Source organism: Anolis carolinensis, chromosome 1, assembly GCF_035594765.1.
Source record: "Anolis carolinensis isolate JA03-04 chromosome 1, rAnoCar3.1.pri, whole genome shotgun sequence".
Taxonomy (NCBI): domain Eukaryota; kingdom Metazoa; phylum Chordata; class Lepidosauria; order Squamata; family Dactyloidae; genus Anolis; species Anolis carolinensis.
In genome coordinates this window covers 352,794,054-352,819,644 of record NC_085841.1, presented here as the reverse complement: position 1 = coordinate 352,819,644, position 25,591 = coordinate 352,794,054, and the positions used below count along the sequence as shown (strand labels likewise).

The following is a 25,591-nucleotide window of genomic DNA, read 5'->3' as shown; positions in this document are numbered from 1 at the left end:
TCTTTCCGTTTCAAGGGACAATTGGTGGAGCTTTGTAGAATTGTGTCTCAGCTAATAAAATGAATGGGGGTGAAAGGACTATAACACCTTTCCAAAATCTTGCAAGAAATAGAGGTAGGAAAAGTTCATGATGTGTGCAAAAATGATTCAAATTCCTTGCAGTGTTAATCATTCCCTAAGAGTCACACAGCAACAACTGATCTGTGAGATTCAAAGGGATTTCCCCCCTAATATTCATAACTGTCTTCTGAAAATCAATAGGTTGCAGGCAAATTATTGTGAAAAAGTCTGGAAGAATCCTGTGAACCATTTCAGGAGGGGATAATATAATCAGTGCTTTTCTCTGTTTTCCCCCGCTATAAATAGAAAAGCCGAGGTCAGGCAGACTGGTTCTGTCCTAGTCCCTGCCATTCTAGTTTCACAAATAGGAAGTTTTTCCTCTGATGTTTATGGGAGAAGTCTACCATGTGAAATGTTCCCTGCCGTTTACTTGGATGGAGTCCAGAAACCAGTTTGCCACCTTCTTTGTTCTATGTGAGAATGAGGCATCACAATAATTAAGACCCTGCTATTTAGATTCCAACCTTTAACGCCTTGATGAAGAGGTCTCTGAAGGTTTTCAAGGTGTTAAATATATCTTCCAAGGACAATTTGTTTGGGTCCTCACAGAGGTAATTGGCAAGCTCCACCTTCTTTGCTTCGATGTTTTCAAATTCGTCTTCTAATTTCTTGTTGGCATTTATACTATCCTGAAAGACATTGCAGTCAATGTTTCGTAAAAAGCTAACCATATTGACAAAATAGATATCTTCAAAGCACAATGTGACGGATCTTCACTCCATCTCAGACCAACCTGAATTGCTTTTTCGTACTGGGCTTTCACCTCTTCTGTTGATGATGACAACTTCCGCCCTAGTTCCATAAGTTTCTTTATATTGGAACTGGATTCAGAACGTATGACATCCAGATTGATTCTGGAAAAAAGAACAAATCATGAATTCTAGTTTCTGTATAATTTGAAGCAGTAATAGATAAAGGTTGTGTGAAGGAACTCTCAATGAACAGTGTCCTAATTTCACAGAACCTTTTTAAGCCTATAGTCTAGAACACTGCTTTTAAAACTGTAGGTCCCAATCCTAAATGGAGTCTCCTCTTTGCTCAACACTGGGGTCATGAAAAATTTGGCAATAAAGGTCTCTGAATGTCACCTGTTTTAGACATTAAATGTTTGATTTTTATATTGCTCAGGTGGAAATGGGTGGAAAACATTTAAGAAGCCTTGGTCTAGATCTAGGATGTGGAGAGGATGGTCTGGGGCCCAAGTGTGGTCCTACTTTTATGTTCCCTGAAACAGTTCATCAAAGCATCACCATTTTTCTAAAAGAAATTAGTATGACTTACAGTTGTTTTTTGCTCAAAAGTACTTCTAGCACTAGTCCCCAAGAGCTGCCTAGAATCCCCAAATACCTTTATTTTCACTAGAGATGTTTTCAAAATCGTGAAAGGAAGTGACATAATGTCACCTTCCATTACAATTTTGATACCATTTCAGATGAAATTGAGGAAATTGGGAGCTCTTTGTATATGGGGATGCACCACACAATATGCTCCTACTGTTAGTAGAATAGAGGTTAGATGGAGGAGAAAACTTGGCTCAGTAGAGTTACCTGTCCAGGATCTAAACAATGAAAACAAAAGAATTCAGTTGTGAACAGTTTGATTTTTTCCTCTCCAGGGCAACAGCTTTTTTTTTTTTTAAATGCAAACATACACATGCACAGAGAAGCACAAACACAATGCATATTTACCCAGCAGCCTTTGCAACATATTCAATATCTTTGGGAAGCTGTAGTAAATCTATGTGATTTTTTTCCACTTCCTGAAAAAAAAAAGATTTTGGGTTATTTGTCTGCAACAGTGATAGTGGCTTGCACTACATTTGCCTGCTAAACTTCTAAAAGAGCCATCATAACTTTGAGCAGAAACTAGATGAATATGCTCTGCCTCCTTTGTACCTTTTGCAATTCAGTGGCCATTATAAAACAATCCCAAATTTTTCAGCATGTTGTTTTTTTTTTTAAAAAAACAGAGCCATGGTAAAGTGCCCACCCCACCCCACTGCTTCCAAGCTTAACATTTTGACCAGAATGCACAGAATGTTACATCATTTTAAAAGTTATCTTGAACATAGTTTTTTGATATAACTCCACTGGAAGAAAAGAGTGTCTGACATTACTTGCAACTGAATGATAAACTATGAGAATACTAGCTGATTTTCCAAATGAAAAACAGGAAAGAATACCTCTAAAATATGGTGCAGCAGTGTAATACGAGTCTGATTTGCTTTGGTTTCTGTTAGTTTGAGTAAAGTGCCAATCTTAAAGCCATCTGCATCTCCAGTATGACTTCCCTAAGAGAAAAACACGCAAATCAAATAAAAAAAATGCTTGCTTCAATCACATTCAACATTTTATTTTATTACTTATTAATATCAAATGATTAAATTTTGATTACTTACATAGTTCAAGAAGTTTCCAACTTTGAGAATCAACTGACAGAAAACAGGTAACCGGTGGCTACTGAGAAGATCTGGGGGTGGAAGATTTTTTTTTCTTTTTAAATAAAGGCAATATAAACATCTTGAACATGGATGACATGGGGTAAAGATACAAAATAATAGAAGTGATTAAGTCTTCATATTTGCTAATAGTCAAACCTTGGAGCACTGGAATCGCTATCAGATACATTCATACTAAAGAACCAATTTATGTGCACCAAAAGTGATGCACTCACCCAAAACAGGGTCTGAAAACAATACCCAGGAGTACTTAAAATCCCAGGACCATAGAACTGGAGGGGATTCCACTCCCTTGCCAATACAGAAATCCACTACTAAAGTCACCTGGCCATCTAGGCTCTATTCTACCGACAGTAGAAGCATCCACAATATTCTAAGGGTACTTATTCCATTAAAACGCAGGTGATTCCTTGCAATAGTCTGAGGCCCTTTCTAGCCTGCCATATCCAGTTTATCAAAGCAGATATAATCTTTGAACTGGATTATATAAGGATTTTACATGGCAGTGTAGAAGGGGCCTGAATTACCTTCCTTACCTTATCTATGTTATGATGTTTCGGCCTTGCTGATTACCTTTAATGCTGGCAGGAGTGGTGTGAAAGGCACAGTTCTGTGATATCTGGACATTGTCATGTTCTAGCATGTGGGGAAGCAGGATTCAGTGGAGTTGGCAGCCAGTACTCCAGTTTCTCAAACTCACTCCAGACTCCTTTTGACTTTTCATCTTGAACCCTTTTCTACAGAGTTACCAAAAAGATAAACCATGATCCCCAGAAGTCAGAGAGGGGGGCATGGCTTACCCTCTAAATGTAAATTTTGCATATCTGGAGCATTTTTTCTGTGTCTGTGGGCATGTGTGCCTTCAAGTTGTCTGTTGACTTATGGCGACCTCACAAATTTCACTGGGGTTTCTTAGACAAGGAATATTTTAGGTGGTTTTCCCATCTTCGTCTGAAATACAGTCTACTGCACATGGTATTCACTGGCTTTCTTCCATTCATGTACTAACCAGAGCTGGTCCTGCTTAGCTTTCAGGATCAAACATGATCCATGCCTTTAGCGTATTTAGGCAGAACTCTGGAACTTTAGGGCAGTCAAATGGCTTATATAAAGAGACAGGATCTCTTTTGGGGGTCATGAATGTCCAGAATTTATAATGCTAATCCCTCCTGAGGTTTTTAGAGGTACACTTTGACTTTTTGGGACTCAGTGATTTTTGGCAAATTCTGCATCTCTAAATGGCTAGGGTGAGCCAAAGCTTCCCCTGCTCTTTCAGAAATCACTCACAATTGACATCATACATTTCCCAAAATATGGGAGTCACTCCATCAGGTTTGCTGGATCTGAATATCTTTTGAAATTGATACACCCTGGAGTCAATATTTTCATACGAGGGCAAAAAATAGCTGTGTAGCTGGAACAAGGCCAGGCATTTAGAGAAGACACTGGTTTATTTTAATGGGAGATTGCTGAGTTGGGAAAGCTCTTTCTCTAATTGCTCAGAATGCCAGAGCTACACAGAAGGGTTCAGCCGTTCTTTACCTTCGCAGGCCCTCCTGATTGTTTCAGCTTTAGGCTGCAGCATCTCCAGCACAACGGCAGTTTCTTCACACATCAGCATGCACTCAATCCGCAGTTGGTAGCTAGAATGGAGAATCGGTATTCAATGGATGTCCCATTTATTGAGATAGTGGGTGATGGTACCGAAGGATTTATGGACTGCACGCTTCCAGAAACCTTTTTTGTTATTGTGGAAGACTCATTTGAAATGGAGCCTGTTGCTTTCCCCTGAGAGCTATATATAAGAATTCTTAGGCGAGTCACTCTTATGGGTAGAATGCTGAATGTTGAAAAACAAGACTTGCAGGCCAAATGTGTCCCATGGACCATGCTTTGTTCATCCCTGTTTTAGCTGGAGAAATCTGTGATGGCCTGCCAACACAGCTTCCTTCCCATGCTTCACTTTTAGGGATTTTACAATTACAAAAGTCCTTCCACATTAGCAGGGGAGTGGGAAAATGTGCAATTGCAATAAAATTACTATTTTTTTTTTTATCTCAGAACACTTCTCTAGGAATTTCTAGATCCTCTAGCATGATTCTATGGTTAGTTTGTACCAGAAGTTGATCACAGAATGGCATGGATGATCTGGATATGCCTAGAGAAGTGTCTTCTCTATGCATTTCTAAGTCCTCTGATGCAATTCTATGGCTAACTTCCGAACTAGAAATGCATTGGGAGAACATTTTTTTTTCAGTTGCATATAGAATAGTAGCAGTGGTGGCACCAAATACAGTAATCTGTGAAGAATCAAATCTATGGACACTTAACCTTGCAAATGTGAATGGATGATTATAAATTATAAAGCTTTCCTTTACCTTGGGACCCCAAGAAGAAGAAGATAGAACTGATCTGCATTTGATAATTTTTCCTTTTCTTCTTTGAAGGATTTCAAGTTTTCTATCTAAGAAGAAAGGAGAACAGTTGTTGACATTCTTTTAGTGTCAGATCACAAACCATAAATTATACTAAATAATGATAAACAATAGTTTATCGTGGTGCCTGAATAAAGACAATGCAACTAAAATCAGAACTGTTTTTTTTCTTACTTCATGCTTTTCTGGTAGGAGTTTCAGCAACTGCTTAAGAACCTCAACATCAAACTTGGTTCGATCCCCTTTCTGAATCATGTCGACCACTTCTTCATTTGAGCTACAGAGAAAAGAGGCTGATGAATAGATGCAACCACTGCTCTGTAGGTTTATAGCTATAAACAGAGAGTGAATACAGACAGAGAACACTTCCCCATCTCCTTTCTCCTAGGATAGTGGTTCTTAACCTGTGGGTCCCCAGATGTTTTGGCCTTCAACTCCCAGAAATCCTAACAGCTGGTAAACTGGCTGGGATTTCTGGGAGTTGTATGGGGACCCACACATGGGGACCCACAGGTTGAGAACTACTGTCCTAGGAGAAAGGCTGTCAGGCTCACTTCAAAAGACCAGTCTGAACGCAGATCAAAGATAGCTGCTCTCAAATCCAATCTTTATTGAAGAATTCATGACTTTGGGAAAGTCGAGAATGACCTAATGTTTACATACATCTAATTTTATCACTTCTGATGCAACGTAATACCACACGCAAATATCATCATCAAATCCCACCCCCTGGATCACATTACTACCATTCCCACACACTACATCAATTATAATTGTTTATACTTTCAACCCTGAGTTCCCAGGCTCATTTTATCTTCTCCCGCCAGGTGCTTGCAGGATTGTTTATGTTATGAAGTCAGATTCAGGGCTTGGAAATTCAGCCCTGGGATCTGGCTCCATGACATGGCGCCCTCGTTTTCTTCGTCCTCCTCTTCGGTTCTTCTTTCATCATAGTTCTGAAACAAATCAAACAATAACTCTATGTGTCCATTTTGTCCAAAGTCCCCATATACTTTTTCAGTAAGCTGCGATGGAATACTGGGTGTATTTTCCCTAAACTTTTTGGCAATGCCAACTGAAAAGTTACTTCATTGATAACACCCTGTATTCTGAATGGTCCAATATATTTGGGGCCCAGTTTTCTTGAAGGTAGCCCCAATTTGATGTTTTGGGTACTTAACCACACTAGATCTCCTTTGTCTAATTTATCGCCTTCCACCCTCTTTCTGTCTGCGAACGCTTTATACTTTTTGTGTGCTTCCTTTAAGGATGCAGTCACTTGACTCCAGCATTCTAGCATTTGCGTTTTCCATTTCCCTGCCTCTGTTTCCTCATTTTCTGTCCATCTTGGCAACTGGGGTAAAGGCTGTATTTCATACCCGTAAACTACTTCAAAGGGGGTTTTATTTGTTGCTGAATGTATAGTCGAATTAAAAGCTAGTTCCGCAAAAGCCAACCACCTAGACCAGTCATTTTGTCTCATGTTAGAGTACATTCGAAGGAACTGCCCAAGCGTCTGCTGAGTACGTTCTACCGCCCCGTTTGTCATGGGGTGAAAAGCAGAACTTAGACTCCTTTCTGCTCCTAGCATTTCCAAGAATTTTTCCCAAAATTTTGCTGTGAATTGTACTCCTCTGTCACTGACCACTCTACTGGGACATCCATGCAGTTTGTAAATATGATTTATGTACAGTTCAGCTAGTTTCTCGGCCGATGGTAGTTTCGTCAGCGCTATAAAGTGGGCCTGTTTAGAAAACAGGTCTAATACTGTCCAAATATAACGATGCCCTTTGCTAACCGGCAGTTCCCCCACAAAGTCCATAGCTACACATTCCCAAGGTCTGGTAGGTTCCGCTACTGTTTGTAATAATCCCATAGGCTTCCCTCCTCTCGATTTATTTCTGGCACAATCATCACATTGAACAACATGATTCTTTATGTCCTTCCTCATTCCTGGCCACCAACAATGTTTTGCTATTGCCTTTGTTGTTTTTGTAATTCCTGTATGACCAGCGCTCTGGTTGTTGTGAAAACGATGCAAAATCTTAATCCTTAATATTGCTGGGATATACAGTTTCTTGTTTACAAACCAAAATCCCCCCTTCTGCTCCCCCTTTTCTGCGTTGGATGCGATCCATTGATCTCCTTCATAAGACTGTTTCAGTTCATTTCCCCAATTATCTTCCCCGCCGAGTTCAACAAAAGCCGTGTTCTCCTTTTGGGTTTGTGCTCTTGTCCTGACAGCTAAGCCCCATTGTTTGTCCGAGAATATTGTCCCCTCTTTTGCCGTGGTTATGCCTTCGTGTTGAGGCATGCGTGAAAGAGCATCTGCCAAGACATTCTGCTTCCCTTGAAAAAACTTTAATTGGAAATCGAATCTGCTGAAGTATTGCGCCCATCTAATTTGTTTGGGGGACAATTTTCTAGGAGATTTTAAATACTGGAGGTTCTTATGGTCAGACCAAATTTCAAATGGGATTCCGCTTCCTTCGAGGAAGTGTCGCCAGCATTCTAAGGCTTTTAATATGGCTAATGCCTCTTTTTCCCATATTGGCCAACTTTTTTCAGTTTCGCTGAACTTCCGGGACAAATATCCACAGGGTTTTAAGTTCCCATTTTGATCTTTTTGCAATAGTACTGCCCCGTACGCACAGTCTGAGGCATCGCAATGGATTATGAAAGGGCTCCTGATATCGGGGTGTTTTAGGATGGGTCCTTCTGTGAAGCATTCTTTTAGGGTTTCGAATGCCTTTTGGCATTCTGGCGTCCAACTCAGTTTGGCGCCAGGAGCTTTTACTTTTGCTGTCTCCCCTTTCCCTTTTGTTTTTAAAAGTTCAGTAAGGGGTGCGGTTATTTGCGCGAAGCCTTTTATGAAGGGTCTGTAAAAATTTGCAAACCCCAGAAATGATTGCAATTGCCTCCTTGTTTGAGGCACTCCCCATTCTTTCACATCTGATACTTTAGCTGGATCCATAGCTAACCCTTCTGGAGATATCCGATACCCCAGAAAGTCAATTTGAGTTTTATTAAATTCACATTTGGACAGTTTTGCGTACAACTTTGCTTCCCTTAGTCTCTGCAAAACTTCCCGGACCAATTTTACGTGCTTTTCCTTATCTTCACTCACAATCAAGATATCATCAAGAAATATGAATACCCCTCTGTACAACAATGGGTGTAGTATTTCATTTATAAGCTGCATAAAGCAACCGCTTCCATTTTTTAACCCGAAAGGCAAAATTTTATATTCAAAATGGCCGAATGCGCAGGAAAATGCAGTTTTCCAAGTATCCTCTGGTTTGATTCTTAATTTATGATACGCTTCAATTAAATCCAGTTTAGTAAATATGCTCCCTTTCTTCAATACGGTAATTAAATCCTTTACTAAGGGCATAGGGTATTTATTGTCCTTAGTAATTGCGTTTAAATTTCGATAATCAATGCACAATCGTAGGGAGTTGTCTTTCTTCCTCCTAAATAACACTGGGGCCCCGAGAGGAGAGTTGGATGGCTTAATGAAGCCTCGCGCCAGGTTTTTATCAATATATTTCCTCAATTCCTCCTTCTCCTGCACAGACATGGGATACACTTTTGGTTTTGGTAAGTTTGCTCCTGGGGTTATTTCAATTTCTACTTCTATATTCCTTTTGGGAGGCAACTTACTGGCCTCTTTCTGATTGAAAACATCCACAAAGTCTCTGTATTCAGGTGGCAATAGCTGTGGGTCTATTTCACCTGCTTCATCTTCCTCGTCCTCCTCTTCTGCAATTTTGCTTATCTCCCATTGCGTCTGCTGTTCTTTGAATGCTAGGCTCTTTCCTCTCCAGTCTACTTCAGGATTTGCCTGTTCGAGCCATGGTATCCCTAATATTACGTGGTATGTGGCAATAGGGGCTATCACAAAGGATATTCTTCCTTCCCATTTGCCTATTTTACATGGGACCCCCCGTATTTCCTTTGTAGATACTTCCCCAGCAGCGACTGATCCATCTAGCTGCGAAAATGCAATTGGGGAGTCAAGCGCCATCTGCTGGCATTTCAGCGCTCCTGCTAATTCCGGAGTTATAATATTTCTAGAACAACCACAATCCACAAATGCCTTGCAGGTGGCCCGATTCTCTAGCCCCGAGAGGCAGATTGGCACTACTATCATGCGTTTGTCCCGACTCACCAGTTTTTCTGAAGATTCTGGGGCCTGCACCTCCTCTTCCGCGCGCCTCCCGGTTGCTGGCTTGGGCTTTGGGGGTTTTGGCGGCTCCCCCTTCCGGGCCCAGCATTCTGCTGCCCGATGGCCCGTCTTCCCACATACAAAGCATCCCGGTTTAGGTTTGTTGTCGTCTCCTCTGGAGGGAATCCCCGGCCTCCCTCCGGGTCTTTCCTGCTTCCTCGTTTCTCCTCGACCTCTCGCCACCGGTCTTTGCTGGCCGCTGCTGCTCCTGAAGCGCTTTACTTGGACCAGGGTGGATTCGACGCGCCCCGCTAGTTGAATCCATCCCTGGAGCGTTTCGGGGTCATCTCTGTGCGCTGCCCAGCTGAAAATCTCGGGGCGTAGTCCCTCTTTAAATAATTCCACTTTGGTCACTTCAGACCACTCTGGTACCCTTTCCGCAAGGTGGAGGAATTCCTCTGCGTACTCGGGCACTGTTTTGTCCCTCTGCTTTATTCCTTTCAGCTGGTCTCGAGCCCTCAATTGCTCTAGCCGGTCTCTGAACCGGTTTTCCAGTGCGGCGAGGAAGCGGGGCACTGACCTCAGGCATGGGTCGCGTCTGGCATGTAGTTGCACATACCAGCTGGCTGCTCCTCGCTTTAGTGTGTTGCCGATGGCTCGAACCCTGCTTGCTTCGGAGGGGAATGTGTGTGCATTGTCTTCCATGTATCCTCTGATGCTAATTAGAAAAAAGTTCAGTTCATCTGATTCCCCTCCGTATTCTAGTTTGAGATCTTCCCTTCTTGGCATCCATTCTGCGGCCCGTTGATGCTGTCTGGGAGGCATGGGGAAGGGTTGCATCAGGTTTCCTCGGGCGGCTCCTTGGAACACGCCGCGCCCCACTCCGGTGGTCATTCTGCGCGGCTCCCGAAAGTCTGCCGCCGCTGTCGGCCCTTCCGCCCATCCGCATACTGGCCTCGCTGTAGCCCCCTCATCTCGCCTTTCCTCGTCGTACGGCACATCCTCCTCCTCTTCCTGGATCCCCCGCTCCTCTCCGCCTTCGTCTGCAAATCCACTGGACCCGATCCCTGGCCCCAGTGGCCTTTCCACCCCGACGCCCATTCGGGGGGTTGGGAGCTCTGTTGGAGATGGCGGCCTCAGAGTTCCCAGAGCTCGCTGGCGCTCCACTTCGCGCGCCATTCTGTCTCGGGACTCCAGCTCCTGCCAGTATTCCTCATCTCCCTCGTCCCTTGCCGCCACGGGACTCTGCGTTGACGCTCGCTGGCCCCTCTGGCTCCAATCTCCTTCTTTACTTGGCTCTCTCTCGGCGCCATATCGGATGGGCTCCTTTTGGAGATTCTCTTCCAATAGTGGCACCAACCTCCCCACGGTTTCCGACAGCCTGGATAAATTAGTTTCCAGGATGGATAACCGCAGGGCCACGGTCTCCGGCATACTTCCTCCAGATCCCCAACTGGTTTCTGCAGCTGCAGAGACGCCTCTTCCTCCCCTGGGAATCCTCTGGGTCACGCCGTTCGGCCTGGGGTACCCCGTAGAGGAAGCTATGGCTTGCAGCGTCTCTTCTCTCTTCGGCCGGGCCCCTTGCAAAGGCCTCCCTGCCCCATTTGGGCTTTGATCTCCTTCTTCACTCATTATCACTTCACTGCGAATTCCGCAGGAGGGTGAGAACTGGATTCTCGACTTAAATGTCAGGCTCACTTCAAAAGACCAGTCTGAACGCAGATCAAAGATAGCTGCTCTCAAATCCAATCTTTATTGAAGAATACATGACTTTGGGAAAGTCGAGAATGACCTAATGTTTACATACATCTAATTTTATCACTTCTGATGCAACGTAATACCACACGCAAATATCATCATCAAATCCCACCCCCTGGATCACATTACTACCATTCCCACACACTACATCAATTATAATTGTTTATACTTTCAACCCTGAGTTCCCAGGCTCATTTTATCTTCTCCCGCCAGGTGCTTGCAGGATTGTTTATGTTATGAAGTCAGATTCAGGGCTTGGAAATTCAGCCCTGGGATCTGGCTCCATGACAAAGGCCATCCGCTGAAATGAATATGCAAAATAAGTTCAGTGCGCATGAAGGAAGCCATGTCTTCATTCAATACCTAATACACTTTGTAGAATTCATTGCCTCAGAATGAAATCAAAGAAGGATTAATCACAAGGGGGATAGATCAAACAATGCTTATCATCCAGATGAAGTTAATTTTCATATTCAGAATTTATCTTTTCTGGCAATATATCAACTGACAATATATCTGGGGGAGAGGTAGGATATAAATTGAATGAATGAATGAATAAATGCATACCAGATGGAAGGCATAAAATTAGCTTAGTTTTGGTTTTATATAGCTGCAAGTGAAAAGCTGCCAGGAATTAATTAACACCAGTGAGTAGCATAATGTAATGATGAATAAATGGTGTCCCATCCAAGAATTGAAACAATTCCAAGAAAATGCTGCAAGAACATACTTGAAAAATGCAGACCTCTAGGTTGGGAACAATATTCAATAATATTTTTATAATTGTGAAAATGTTGCTCAGGTTTTGGGGAGATTTTACAAAGAGAATTTTAGACTAACAAAAGTTTCCACATTTTGATAGTCTGGAACCATGGCAAGTGAACATACAATCAAGGTGCTATAACTGTGTAGTGTGGAAGGCCCCCATAAACATTTCATGAAAAAATATGGCCAGAGTGAGATTAGTCAGGATTTTGGGTACATGATTTCATAAAAGGTTGATCTTGTTGCTACTTTTGTGAGTAAAGAAAGGTGTCTTACCATTTAAACTGCTTCAGGAAGATGTTTAGATTGAGGCTCTTCTTGGAATCCAAAAATGTGATCTGTTTTTGAAAAGTAAAGTATGCAAGCTCAAGTTTTCAAACATGTATGCAAAAGTTATGAGAACACAAATTTCTTGGCTTTACCTCCACAGATGCACGGTGAAACAAATAGTGGCTGCATTGAGTGGCACCTTAAACGGTTTGCGTCTAGTTTTGTTAATGTGGTGCACACAGGTTTTCCAGATAGTCTCTGAGACCTAAAGCCATTCACTTCAGGAAGATTGCTGCATCATTTCAATAAAGCTGTGAAAACCTCCCAGTCTTGAGTTTGTGCATTTCTCTAAGGATTCATCTATACTGTAGAATTAATGCAATTTGAAGCTGCTTTAACTGCCATGGCTCAATGCTATGGAATTATGGAAGCTGTAGTTTTACAAGAGTTTAGCCTTCTCTGGCAAAAATGTTGCAGCTTCACCAAACTACAAACCCTACAAATCCTTAGCAGTGAGCTATGGAATTTAAAATGATATCAAAGTGAATTAATTCTACATTGTAGATACACCCTAAGATGCCTTTCATACCATACAATTATAACAACTCATGGCCCTTTTAACTGTCATGGTTGCATCCTATGTAATCCTGGGTTTTGTGGTTTGTTGAGGCACTAGAGCTCTCTGGCGGAGAATTATATATGTCTCATGAAACTACAAATGCCAGGACACCATAGGATGGAGGCATAACATTTAAAATGTTATTATAATATTACAGTTGTGTAGTATGAAACAGACATGATATTTACCGGTATTTTCATCCTATCCATAAGGAGGGATGACTGTTTGTACATTTGTCAATGTTGGCAAGTGCACAACATGTACATTTCATTTATTTGTATTTTTCAATTAACTAAGCAATCATAAGATTAAGCAGGGGTTTTTTCTTTGTGTCAGAAGCGACTTGAGAACATACTGCAAGTTGTCCTGGTGTGAGAGAACTGTCCATCTACAGAGACGTTGCCCAGGGGACGTCCAAATGTGTTACCATCCTGCTGGGAGGCTTCTCTCATGTCCCTGCAAACTAGAGCTGATAGACAGGAGCTCACCCCGTATCGTGGATTCGAATCGGCAACCTTTAGGTCAGCAACTCAATCTTCAGGTCAGCAGATCAGCCTGCACAAGGGTTTAATCTGTACCACCAAATCCACCTACCTCTTTTGGTTCTGTCTTCACTGCAGCTGCTTCTTTCGACTTTGGCTTTGCTTGTGGAAAGCAAAACAACTGCTCTATGCTGGTATAGTCTGGCTCAATGGTCTCCTCACTACTGCTGGTTGCTGAAGCCCACATGGAGTGACCCTCTGGAAGACAAAAAGCGTGGGAGTTTTGTGTTGAATAGTGTCCCCAGAAACGAAAACACCCACTCATGCATTTGCAGGGAATAATTAACAGATATTTGAATCAGAATTACCAAAGTGTATCCCACTATCTTTGAAAGATATAACTAGATTTTTTAAAATAGTGAACATATATAGGTTGGGGAATGCTGGGACTTGTAGTTCTAAATAGCCCTGCATTTCAAAGCTTTTTTGACTTGAAGATGCCAGGGATCAATGCAATGTACCAGGGATGCATTGTTGGATTATAGCGCCCATCAGTTTCGAACATTTGTTATAGCAGTTAGGGCTGATGGGAGCTGCAATCGAACAATATCTAGAAGACTATTCCCATCGCTGTTTTTCTCCAAACTTCACCCTGTCCAGCACCCCTTGAAGAATGATACAGAGTATGAAGCACAGAAAATGTGTTTCATTTTCAAAGTCTAAAACTGATATCTACTAAGCTATGGCGCTTCCAGAAGTTCTTTGGATTGCTTTCATGATGGCTGGTTCCCATTATGCCCATGCCTACTCTGTGTAATGCATCAAACACAGACACAAATCCCTAAGTAACTTTTTAAAAAGCTATTCCCCTCACAGTAAATTATGCAAGTGTAATCTAAAAGCTTCAACTTTTTAAAAACAATTTCATTGGAAAGTTAAAAATACATATATTTCTGATTTAAGAAGGTAATTTTTATGCATGGGGAAACACAAATAATTGAACAATTCTAAATAAGTTGCTCAAACTTCACCCATATTTATTTATGGAAATACAGTAAGCCTCAGTAACCATCGAATTCATATCCACACTTTCACTTACCTGTGTCTAGGGAAAAATAGTCTCTCTAGGAGTTTGCTATGTTCTCCAGCACAATTCGATGGTAAGCTTCACATGGAAGGTAGCATAAGGTTGTGCTGTTTCCTAGTAAATTCCTAGAGAGGTTTTCCACAAGCAAAGGCTATATCAAATGATGCAATCTTTGGTTCTCTAGTACAACTCTATGCTGGGATGAGAAGTCAGGTAATTTAATGGTGTTCAGTTGTATTTGCAGTTTCAGGTAACCTCACTATGGCTAGGAATGTATCCCTCATGGACATGGGTGTCTTACTGTTCTTGTATTTAAAAAAAGAAAATGAGAAACATTAAAACCAAAAAGAGATCCATTACATTTGTGCCATTAACAAGAGGGTGCTATTTTGCCTTTCCGCCAGGACTGTAAAAAATAAATAAATCATAATATGGGGGATGGGCTCAAATGGAAGTGAAAGGCATGCAAAGTTACCTACCTCTTGCCACATTGGAAGGAAGCTTCTGCCAATTCAGTTTCTTCATCCGTAGTGTTGGAGGCTTCACCCTTCTGTGGATAGGCCTGGCACATCCAAGGGAATAGTCAACCCGTGCGACAACGACCTCCTCTATGTTGCCTCCTAGTAGCGGTGGTGGTGGTGGAATGCCTGCCATCCCAGGCAATGGGGGTGGTGGTGGCACTCCTGCCATACCAGGTAGAGGGGGAGGAGGGGGAGGCATACCTGGGAGAGGGGGAGGGGGAGGGATCCCTGTCATTCCTGGCAATGGAGGAGGTGGGGGTGGCATGCCTGGTAAGGGTGGGGGTGGAGGAATCACAACTGCACCTGGCAAAGGAGGTGGCGGAGGTGGCAAACCTGGCAAGGGAGGAGGCGGAGGGATTACTGCCATACCAGGCAGTGGTGGTGGGGGTGGAGGGATCCCGGCCATAGAAGGCAGTGGGGGAGCCTGAGGTGGCATCCCTTTCATGCCAGGGAGAGGAGGAGGAGGTGGTGGTGGTATTTGTGCTCCAGGAAGTGGAGGAGGAGGTGGAGGAAGAGGTGGTGGAGGAGAAGGGGTTGATGACAATGGAAGCATACTGGGTGGATTTGAGTTTTGGCCTGGCAAAGCAGAGCAGGGTGGTAGCTGGGATGCCGCCACCTTCTCAGATACATCTGTAGCAGGTGGGATATCAGAAGAGCAGGTTATAGCAGGAGAGTTCTTGGCAGCCTTGAAATGTTCTCCCAAATCTTCACTGGTCTGAGTGCTTTCATTCACTCTGTTGACTGATCTTCGGGATTCTGAATTTCTTTTCTTTGCGGGTTTCTTGATGGACAACAGTCTCTCCATAACTTCCTCTACACTGTTGCCTTGTACTGTAAAACAATTCACACAAGCTTGAGTGTGTAGGAGAGGAAGTGGTTCAAACCATACGTCAAATCAGGAGTGAGCAAGTGTGGCTTATGCTCCTATTCCTAATTCTGTGTTCAGGGATGAGTAATGAATCCGTTTTCATTTCATTCAACTTTGTCTCCCCAAAATCATTTTAGGCACAGACAGTGAATAGGAAGGGATCAATTAATACATATTCAAGAAATATGTAATAGTAATATTCCCCATTCCTTCTAGAAGTGGGGTGCGTGCGGTTAGGCCTTCCAAGGTCTCCTTGGGAACAGATGCATCCTCCAGCTTCCCACAGTTGCTCACTTTATCTAATACCAATTCAATCTCTTTTTCTTAGGGCATGCTTATAACTTACTGTCACTAGCAAGCAGGATGGCTCTATTTACTAAGATTTCTAAGGCTTCCCAGAGCAGTAGGCTGGAGTGGTGGGAAGGTTCAAGATGCAAGAGGCTCTGGAGAATGGACAGGAGTTGGACAGAAGCCGGGCAACTGCTCACCTGAAAGATAAAAAGGCCATTTACAAACTGAACTGCTTTTCGTATTAATTTTACATGACAGTAATATGACACTTTCACAAGATAAAATGTTGAAATCAGCACTGATGGTCTCTGTAATGGTCAATCAGTTTTTGAGAACAAGCCCCAGGATATATGCTAGAAATTACAATGTTCATCAATTCACCAGTAAGCAAAATATGCCTGTGTATAGTAGTGTCATGTCTATTCAAAAGTTGTGTAAAACTCCCAAGATAAGCTACCTCGTACTCACATTACAGACACCATGATGCAATGTGACTGTCAGCAAACACAAAAATGGTATTTTGTGCAACATATGTTTGAACAGTTGATGCAATGAAGTGGACTAGATTGAAGCAATCCAGACTTCCGATGATACCTAATGTCACACACTAGGTCAGGAACACCTTTCCCCCCAGCATCAATCAGAGTCCAACAGTTGATAACTACAGAAGTTTATTTACAAAGGCAAATACAAAAGGGAAAAAGGATATTTCTCAAAAGGTGCTGTAAAATAGCAATAGTCCAAAATTTCAAACTCAAAAATCCGAACAGGGAATATCCATGAAAACACAAAATATCTGAACACCAGAACACCCAAGAGAAAGATACGTGAGAGCCAATTTAACAAGGTACATGAAAATCCAAGGAGTCAAAGCATAGTCAATAATCCATAGCATGAAAACAGGAAAGCAAGGCAAAATCCATTTCACAAACATAGGCAAACTTGAGAGCTGGTCATGAACAAGATTGTTTACTGAAGTTGTCCGCTCTGAAGATCTCAAAGAGACAGAATCTAATTTAGGATCAAACCTGACCCAACAAACATGAGATTGTCTTTTTTGCACCTGGACTTAAAGTACTGTTCCTCGCAAAGTCTTTCTGGCCTCCTTATTAAGCTTGTTAAATCCTATCATCTCCTTCATTCTCTGAATCAGAATCCCCAGCTGGCTGCTGAGCCCCAACAGCTGAAGTCCACAAATTTCAACACTAATCAACACCATATTCATTTGTAGAACTGTTTAGGATGTACTGAAAATACTTCTGCTTCCAGTTCACAGGTACCCAAAGCCTTGCTCTGCACTTTTCAGAGCTGTCCAAACACAACAGGAATGCCTGAAGAAACTAAGTAAGTGGTTCTTCTAAATAGCAGTGAGAGTAGCTAGGATCCCTGTTGTTGCTCTTTATTTCTATGCTGCCATTGAGGTACATGATACTTTAAATGTAAATAACAACAAAAAAGTCAGCTCTACCAAAGATATATGATCTAACATATGTACATGTGCACACAAAGTGGAAAGGCAGAGTAAGACAAACAAAAATAATATAATTCCAAAAGAGTTTATCCAGATATAATAAAAATACAATATAAGAAAAGCAATGTGATAAATACATGGCATCAAAATGTTGTTGTTGCGTTTCTTCAAATCAAACCCAAAGGCAAACCAATATATAGGATGATAAAATAGTACTGAACTAAAACTTCAAAAGTTTTAGAAAACCAGAAAGTTTTCAGTTGGGATATAAAAACAGCAAGGACTTCAAAACAACGTTAGAATCATGGAAGAAGGAGGAATTTACACCTTCCAGGATCATTTGCTGTTTTTGTAGGTGCTGCAGAAAAAGGAGAGGAAACAGCTGCCACTAGGGTGCAGCCTCCATATATGAAGAGCAATATATATAGGTATTAGTTTGGAATTATGACGTTTTGGAATAAATGATAATGCTTTAAATCAAGGATGGACATGTTCAGAGATTTAGGGGTTAATTCTCCCCACCAGAATCCTCTGTGGGCCACACAGTTCCTGAAACTGAAAGTGTCTGGTTAATTTTGTTTTAACTAAAAACCTTAATTTGATCAAAAAATGCAAGGCAAACACATGTTGTACAGGAGAGTTGTGTAGGCTGAAGACTTTCAGGAGGGTGGTTTTCATTTCTTAATGGAAAAAGATCTGGAAGGGTCATTGGTTTTGCGGTCCTGGAGGGGTGGTGGTGCATAAGGCCTTTGACTACCCATTCTTGAAATAATGGTGGTTTTTGGTGTCTTCCTGCAATGTGCAGTTAGATCTCCACATTTGTGTGTTTAACCTTTGTAGATTTGATTATCCATGGATTTGATTAACATGGTCTCATTAGTAATGTCTAGGTCCTCCTGGATAATTCTATGGTCCACTTTGATCAGAACTGGAGGACCTCGAGTTTTCTAGACAGGTCCTCCAGGGAGATTCTATGGTGGAAATTTCTGCAGAGGTTCTGCAATTCTAACCCTGCTAAAGTGAAGGGCCTACCCTATTTCTCTCTTATAATAGTGAGGAAAAAAAAACATAGAGGTCAAAGAAGCAGATTCTTTCCTTTAATGGGATAGACTTTATGTAACATCTTCGCCAAGAGGTCTACCCATTCTCAACATGAGTTTTTAGATATTGAGAAATGACTTTTTATATACCTATACGTACTAATGAAACTGACAAATTTTTGAAAGAAACCTATTTATATAAAAAAGTTTTTAAAAGATGGAGGAAGCAGATGTGTAAAAGTCTGGAAGTCTCTTAACCCCTCCCCCCCACACCTTTTTCCTCTCCTCTCTATGTTCATATTATGTACTATATAACGTTCTTCAAATATATATTTTAAAAAATGGCCATACTTACTTTGTTGAATAGAGAAGAGAAAACGTCTTGATGATTGCTCATATCAATCCCATCACATATCTTCAGTAACTCCTCATCATCTTCAGACTTAGCCTCTTCGAACGTCTCACACTGAATAAGCAGGTCCACATCTTCTATGTCTCTAAATGGAGCCAACACTCATTATATTAACATAATGACAATAAAAATTAATATCCATTAACATGGAAACTGATAACCTCAAATGCTTGACTATTTCCATCTTTTCACCATACAAAGTTGGGAATTATGTGGCCCACCAGATGTTTTCAGATGTTGCTGAACTGCAACAACCATTAACATAGCTAGTGATGAAAAATGCTGAGACTTGCAGTCCAACAACAGCATTTCTAGGCTGCATGCTTCTCATTTCTACTACGGTATGATCACCATATTCACAGACATGAATACATGAAATAACAAATAGTATCAGTTGACATGGATACATGAAATAAATAATAATGAATCTTGTTGAAATTAAAGCCATCTGACACAAGAATTCAGATTAAACACTTTCTTGAACAAAACTGTATTTGCCTGTTGGCGAAAGGAATGCATCCCATGGAAAGGAGTTCCTGAGAGAGGGAGCAACCACTGAGAAGGCTCCCTTTTGTGACTTCACCAAGTGAGACTGTGATGACAGCTGGACCAAGAGACAGCATTCTGTAGATCTTAGAACTCTGGCTGGTCGCTATGGGAAGATACAGTCTTTCAGATAGTTTGGGCTTAACCTGCACTCATGACCATTACTGTGAATTGTGTATGGAAATATATGTTTTAAAAAAGGAGTTATATGCTTCTTATAATGGGCCCCAGACAACCTTCGCAAGCGAGGCTGGTGGGGACGAGGGAGAGGTCTTTCTCAATAGTGGACCCCAGGCTCTGGAACACCCCCCCCCCCGCGCCCCAGGGAGATTAGACAAGCAGCCACCCTCACGACTTCTAAGAAGGACTTGAAGTCCTGGCTGTTCAAACATGCCTTTGACAATGATTAGTTAATATCCCTTTAATGTGGATGAAGTCTTTGTTTTGTGGACATACTTTGATTCGGGTATTTTTGGCTTTTATTTAATTTATAGGAAACCATTATGTTTTAACTAATGTTTTATATTGCTTATTGTTAATTTGTCTATTTTGATTTATTTGTTTTCTATTTTCTATTGAGTTGTGGTGTTATTTGCCCTATTTATTTTGCATATATTGTCCATTGTATTTATGTATGTTGTAAGCTCCCCCAAGTCCTTCTGGGGAGATGGGGCAGGATAATAATAATAATAATAATAATAATAATAATAATAATAATAATAATAATAATAATTCTGACTGTATCATTTTGAACTCACTGAAATTCCTGAACAGTTTCCAAAGGCATCTCCATCTAAAGTGTTTTACAGCAGTCCAAATGAGATGCAATGAGAGCATACGTTGCTGTAGCCGATCTGACGTTTCAAAGAGCAGACAAAGTTGGAACACTAGTTTTAGACTTGCAGATGCATTCCTGATCAGTACTAAAACCTGGAAATCTGGGCTCAGAGTTGAGTCTTGGAGAAGACCCAAACTGTGAGCCTGAGATTTCAGGGGTAGTGTAACCCTGTTCAGCACAGAGTCCCGATTCTCTAATCTGTTTTTTAATTGCCTAGGGGCATCTTTGTCGTGTCTAAATTAAGTTTCAATATGTTTGCTATCATCTCGTTGATTACTGGCAATAGACATTGGTTCTGTACTAGGCAGCTTCTTTGGAATCAGATGAGAAGAAAAGAGAGTTGAGTGTCTTGAACACACAAGTGACATCAAACCCCAAAACTCTAAATGATCATTCATGTGGATGTTAAACAGCATGAAGGACCCCCACAGGCCAATGGTCAGGGTGCTGAACAAGAGTCCCTCAGCACCACTTTCTCAGTTCGCCCCTCCAAGAAAGACCAGAATCACTGCATAACAGTGCTCCCAAGTCCCATCCCATAGAGATGGCCCAGAATAATATAATGAAGCAGATAGAGCTAGAGAGTGTAATTAAGTACAGAGATTAGTCAGACCCTGTTCCAGATTGGAAATATTACTGTGGTTCAAACCCAGATCTGCCTCCTACCATGGTTGCTTTTGATGGAAAAATAAGTCATACAATGTGGGTGGGAATAGAAAGAAATAACAATATGGAAAGGTTGATACCAGCACAGCCTCCAAGCATCATGTGATATATTACTACTGTTTTAAATAAGTCTTAATTATATGTTTAGGATATACTCTTGAACTCACCTCAGTCTGTTTAAAATATCCAACAGTTGGAGACCTAGAAGTAGGGAATGAAAAGAGAGTTGATAATATGGTCTGTTTGACATGAAACTACATTAAAATCCATTAACAGAATGAAACAGACTCTCTGAAAAACTATAGGAAGCGCAATGGTAACATTTCTTTTAAATCAGTAGGTCCTTTTCTGTAATAGTACTGATTTTACAATACATGCAGAGGTGTTGGAAACTGCCAAATGATATGCCTAAAAGCAGGGGTCCTCAAACTAAGGCCTGGGGGCCACATGTGGCCCATCAAAGCTATTTATCCGCCCCCTGTGGAGGCGGCTCCCTCCTCCTCTGCTGAGGAAGGCGCATGCGGTGTGAGGGAGGAGAGAAAGGCACGCGCCTTTCCCGCCTCCTCTCCCACCTGGTGCACGCTTTCCAAAGCTTTGCTTGTTTATAATGGTATTTTAATTATTATTTAATTAATAATTAATTATTAAGGGATGCTTTGCTAGTGCTTTTGGTGCACAAAGGCAGAAGGGGGTTGGACTAAACGGCCCAAGGGGTCTCTTCCAACCCTCTTCATTATTATTATTATTGACACAAAGACACAGTATGACACGGCAAATGAGATATATATGCTGGATTTCATATCACAAAATCACAAGTCAAACACTTCCCAAGTGTTTGGAACTGTGTGAATAATAATAATAATAATAATAATAATAATAATAATAATAATAATAATAATAATAATAATAATATGTTGTTGTTGTTGTTGTTGTTATTATTATTATTATTATTATTATTATTTGAAACACAAGAAAATGAGTCCATAGCAGACACTCTGCTGGCTATTGTATTGAATCACACATCGGACACTTCCCAAGTGTCTAGGACTGTGTGATGTATTGGCATATCATGTGTGCAGATTCCAGTAAGGTGGCCTTCTGCAGCTGGCAGATGGTAATTTTGTCAGCGCCGATTGTTTTTAAGTGCAGGTCAAGGTCTTTAGGCACTGCACCCAGTATGCCGATCACCACTTGGACCACCTTGACTGGCTTGTGCCGCAGTCTTTGCAATTTAATCTTTAAATCCTCATATCATGTCATCTTTTCCAGTTGTTTCTCCTCAATCCTGCTGTCACCTGGGATTGCAACATTGACAATCCATACTTTGTTTTTTACCACGATCGTGAGGTCAGGAGTATTGTGCTCCAGAACTCTGTCTGTCTGAATTCAGAAGTCCCAGAGTAGCTTGACATGTTCATTCTCTGTAACCTTTTCTGGCTTATGATCCCACCAGCTCTTTGTCGCAGGCGGATGGTATTTGTGGCACAAGTTCCAATGAATCATCTGAGCAATGGTGTTATGCCTCTGCTTGTGGTCTGTCTGTGCGATCTTCTTGCAGCAGCTGAGAATGTGATTTATTGTTTCATCTTCTTCCTTGCAGAGTCTACATTTGGGATCTGTTATCGACTTTTCAATTTTGGCTTTGATGGCATTGGTTCTAATGGCTTGTTCTTGGGCTCCCAGAATCAGGCCCTCTGTTTCCTTTTTCAAAGTTCCATTTGTGAGCCACAACCAAGTTTTTTCTTTGTCAATTTGGCTCTCAATTTTTCTCAGGAACTGTCCATGGAGAGCCTTCTTTCGCCAGTTTTCTCTTCTGCTCTGGATTGTGTTTTTACGGTATTCACTCTTTGTCTTTTGCACTTGAAGCAGTTTACTACTATTGACTTCCCTCAATGTTGGTTCTTGACTGCCTTTCACATAATCTGCCAGGGCATGTTTCTCTTCTTCTACCATTTGTTTCACTTGCAGAAGCCCTCTGCCTCCTGATTTTCTGGGCAGGTAAAATCTGTTGACATCACTACGCGGGTGTCATGAGTAGTGGATTGTCATCAGTTTTCTTGTTTTTCTGTCCAGATCATCTAGCTCTGCTTGTGTCCAGTTCACAATTCCAGCAGTGTATCAAATGACAGGTATGGCCCAGGTGTTGATAGCCTTGATCGTATTTCCGTCATTTAATTTGCTCTTCAAAATCTTTCTGACTCTTTGGATATATTCTTTGCTGACCACATTTTTCACATGCCCATGCTTGATATTGTCCAACTGTAGTATGCCCAGATATTTACAGGCTTCAGGCTGATTGCATTTTATGGTTTGTCCATTTGGCATCTCTATGCCCTCGCTGTGAGTAATTTTCCCTTTCTTTAATGCCACTGTGGCACATTTGTCTAGGCCGAACTCCATACTGATGTCAGTGTTGAAGATTCTGACTGTGTTGGTCAGTGATTGGATTTGTGTTTCTGATTTTCCGTAAAGCTTTAGATTATTATTATTATTATCATTATTATTATTATTATCATCATCATCAACATTGAGGCTGGGTTGCCATCTGTCAGGAGTGCTTTGCTTTTTGGTGCACAAAAGCAGAAGAGGGTTGGATTAAATGGCCCAATAATGATGGTTATTATTATTAACATTGAGGCTGTATTTGTTCCCATTTTGTTTTGTTTTTTGTTACTTCAAAATAAGATGTGCAGTGTGCATAGGAATTTGTTCATAGTTTTTTTTAAAAACTATAGTCTGGCCCTCCAACGTTCTGAGGGACCGTGAACTGGCCCCCTGTTTAAAAGGTTTGGGGACCCCGGCTAAAAGGAATAAAAATTCTGTGGGGGGACCTAAGTGAGCAGGGACGGTCTGCAAAGATGGAGCACTCTACCTTTTGTAAATGGCCTAGCAGAATGACACTTCTACGACAAAATAGAAGATACTTGAAGTAATATAAGGAAAAAAAAATTGAACAGATCTACAAAGGTGAAATATTTTGCAGAATCCATAGAGTAGGGGCCACTCACACTATGAATTACAGCATTCTTCTCTCATTTTAACTGGTTTGGTTCTGTCCCAGTGAATTTTGGGACTTGTAGTTTGGAGAAGCAATGGTGCACTTTGGCTGAGAATTCCAAGTGCTCCTTTCACCAATCCCAGTTTTTTAAAGCACAGAATCATTGCACTTGAAGTAGGATGGGCCCAAGACCACTTCAACTGTACATGGAACAACTAATCTGACAACTGCCCTTACCAATGAACTCATTCCGGAGCTGTGTTCTTGCTCTTAGTTCTTCTGTCCCCAATATGACTGCATTGATGGCACTCAGGAGTGTTATCATGTATGGCACATTATCTGTGGCTGAGAGTTCATTCATTATGACGCTGAACCGGTACTGTTGGTTTTTCACAGTCTAGAAGGCAAATCATTGATATGTTGGATCAAAGAGGACATCTGGCAATCAAATTGGAAATCATAACATCTTAGAGTTGAGAGGGACCACTAGGTACACCTAGTCTAATCCCCCTGCTTCCCTAAAACCACGCCTAAAATATCCATCTAACTTCTACTTAAAGTCTTCAAAAGATCGAGAATTGATTATTCCCCAAGGCCGCTTATTCCACTATTGAACATCTTACAGTTCAAAAGTTCTTCCTAATGTTTAACCTCTTTTCTTGTAATTTGAATCCACAATTTTGCGTTCCAGCCTCTGCAACAGCAGAAAGCAAGCTTGCTCCATCTTCTACATGACATCCCTTCAGATATTTGAAGACAGTTATCATGTCTCAAGCTAAATATACTCAGCTCCCTATGTCATTCCTTCAAAAGGCTTGGGTTCCAGATTCTGTGTTGATGAAACACAGAAAACTGTATTAATCCAAAATTAGGTTACTTGGCTATCTAGTACTGCCTACTCTATCCAGTATTATTTACTCTATCAACAGCAACTCGCTGCAGTCTCAGGGGACTTTTCCTTTTACTACTTGAATCTTTTAAACTAGAGATGTCAAAGATTGAATTTGGGGATTTTTACAATTTACTATATTTGCACTACTACTAAGCTAAACCCAAGAGCATATAAAATTACTTTTCTGAACTAGTGGCCATACTGCATTCTGGGAGCTATTATTCAACAAATAACATTTCCAAATGTTGGCAACCATCGCCTTGTGAAATGAAAAGCAACTCAGTTTATCCCAAGGGAAACTAAAACTTTTATAACAACGCCTACAAACCTTTTAATTCCCTTCTTGCTGCTACAGTGTAGGAGTACTTTCTATAACACTAGCAGTTGGGTGTCACTGAAATCAACTGGCATTTGGCAGCAGGTTCAGTGTTTTAAAAAGAAGAAAAAAGAGTTTCTTCACACAGTGCGTCATACACAGATGGAATTCCCTGCCAAAAGAGATGCTAATAATGACCACAGACTTCAGTCTGGTTGACACATGCAACAGCATGAGCAGCATGAAGCAGGAATCAGGCAGGAGAATGGAATGCAGGTAGAGAGGTGCGTGCCAACTTTTTAAGATTCCCTTTGGATGTGGGAGAAAAATCAATTTGCAAGTTGAAAGCTAACAAGCGCTGAAATTAAAAATCTTTATCAGTGATGTTTTGTTTTTTTTAAATGCAGAGAGGAATTTTTAGGAGGTGGAAGAATAGGTGCTTTTCCAATCTGAATTTGCTATGATTTACTCTGCCAATCCTTCTTTGACCTTGAAAAAATGCATCTTTTAAAATTCCCTAGTCCACTGGCTGGAGGAAACTGGGAATTGCAATCCAAAATGTAACACTGC

General features: G+C 41.2%; 1 protein-coding gene across 4 annotated transcripts in view; it reads right to left on the bottom strand.

The window, feature by feature from the left end:
• The window catches only part of inf2 (inverted formin 2), a 92,015-nt gene that overhangs the window by 21,429 nt on the left and 44,995 nt on the right, over window positions 1–25,591 (bottom strand). For all 4 annotated transcript variants that reach the window (XM_016990632.2, XM_062968543.1, XM_062968545.1 and 1 more), the window contains 15 exons: window positions 24,051–24,210; window positions 20,983–21,016; window positions 18,709–18,850; window positions 15,898–16,039; window positions 14,642–15,514; window positions 13,188–13,333; window positions 11,981–12,042; window positions 5,188–5,290; window positions 4,957–5,042; window positions 4,121–4,221; window positions 2,519–2,589; window positions 2,303–2,410; window positions 1,809–1,879; window positions 854–974; window positions 585–749 (listed from right to left, as the gene is read on the bottom strand). In XM_016990632.2, the coding sequence (XP_016846121.1) occupies window positions 585–749; window positions 854–974; window positions 1,809–1,879; window positions 2,303–2,410; window positions 2,519–2,589; window positions 4,121–4,221; window positions 4,957–5,042; window positions 5,188–5,290; window positions 11,981–12,042; window positions 13,188–13,333; window positions 14,642–15,514; window positions 15,898–16,039; window positions 18,709–18,850; window positions 20,983–21,016; window positions 24,051–24,210 (2,385 nt within the window). The remainder of the gene's footprint in view (window positions 1–584; window positions 750–853; window positions 975–1,808; window positions 1,880–2,302; window positions 2,411–2,518; window positions 2,590–4,120; window positions 4,222–4,956; window positions 5,043–5,187; window positions 5,291–11,980; window positions 12,043–13,187; window positions 13,334–14,641; window positions 15,515–15,897; window positions 16,040–18,708; window positions 18,851–20,982; window positions 21,017–24,050; window positions 24,211–25,591) is intronic.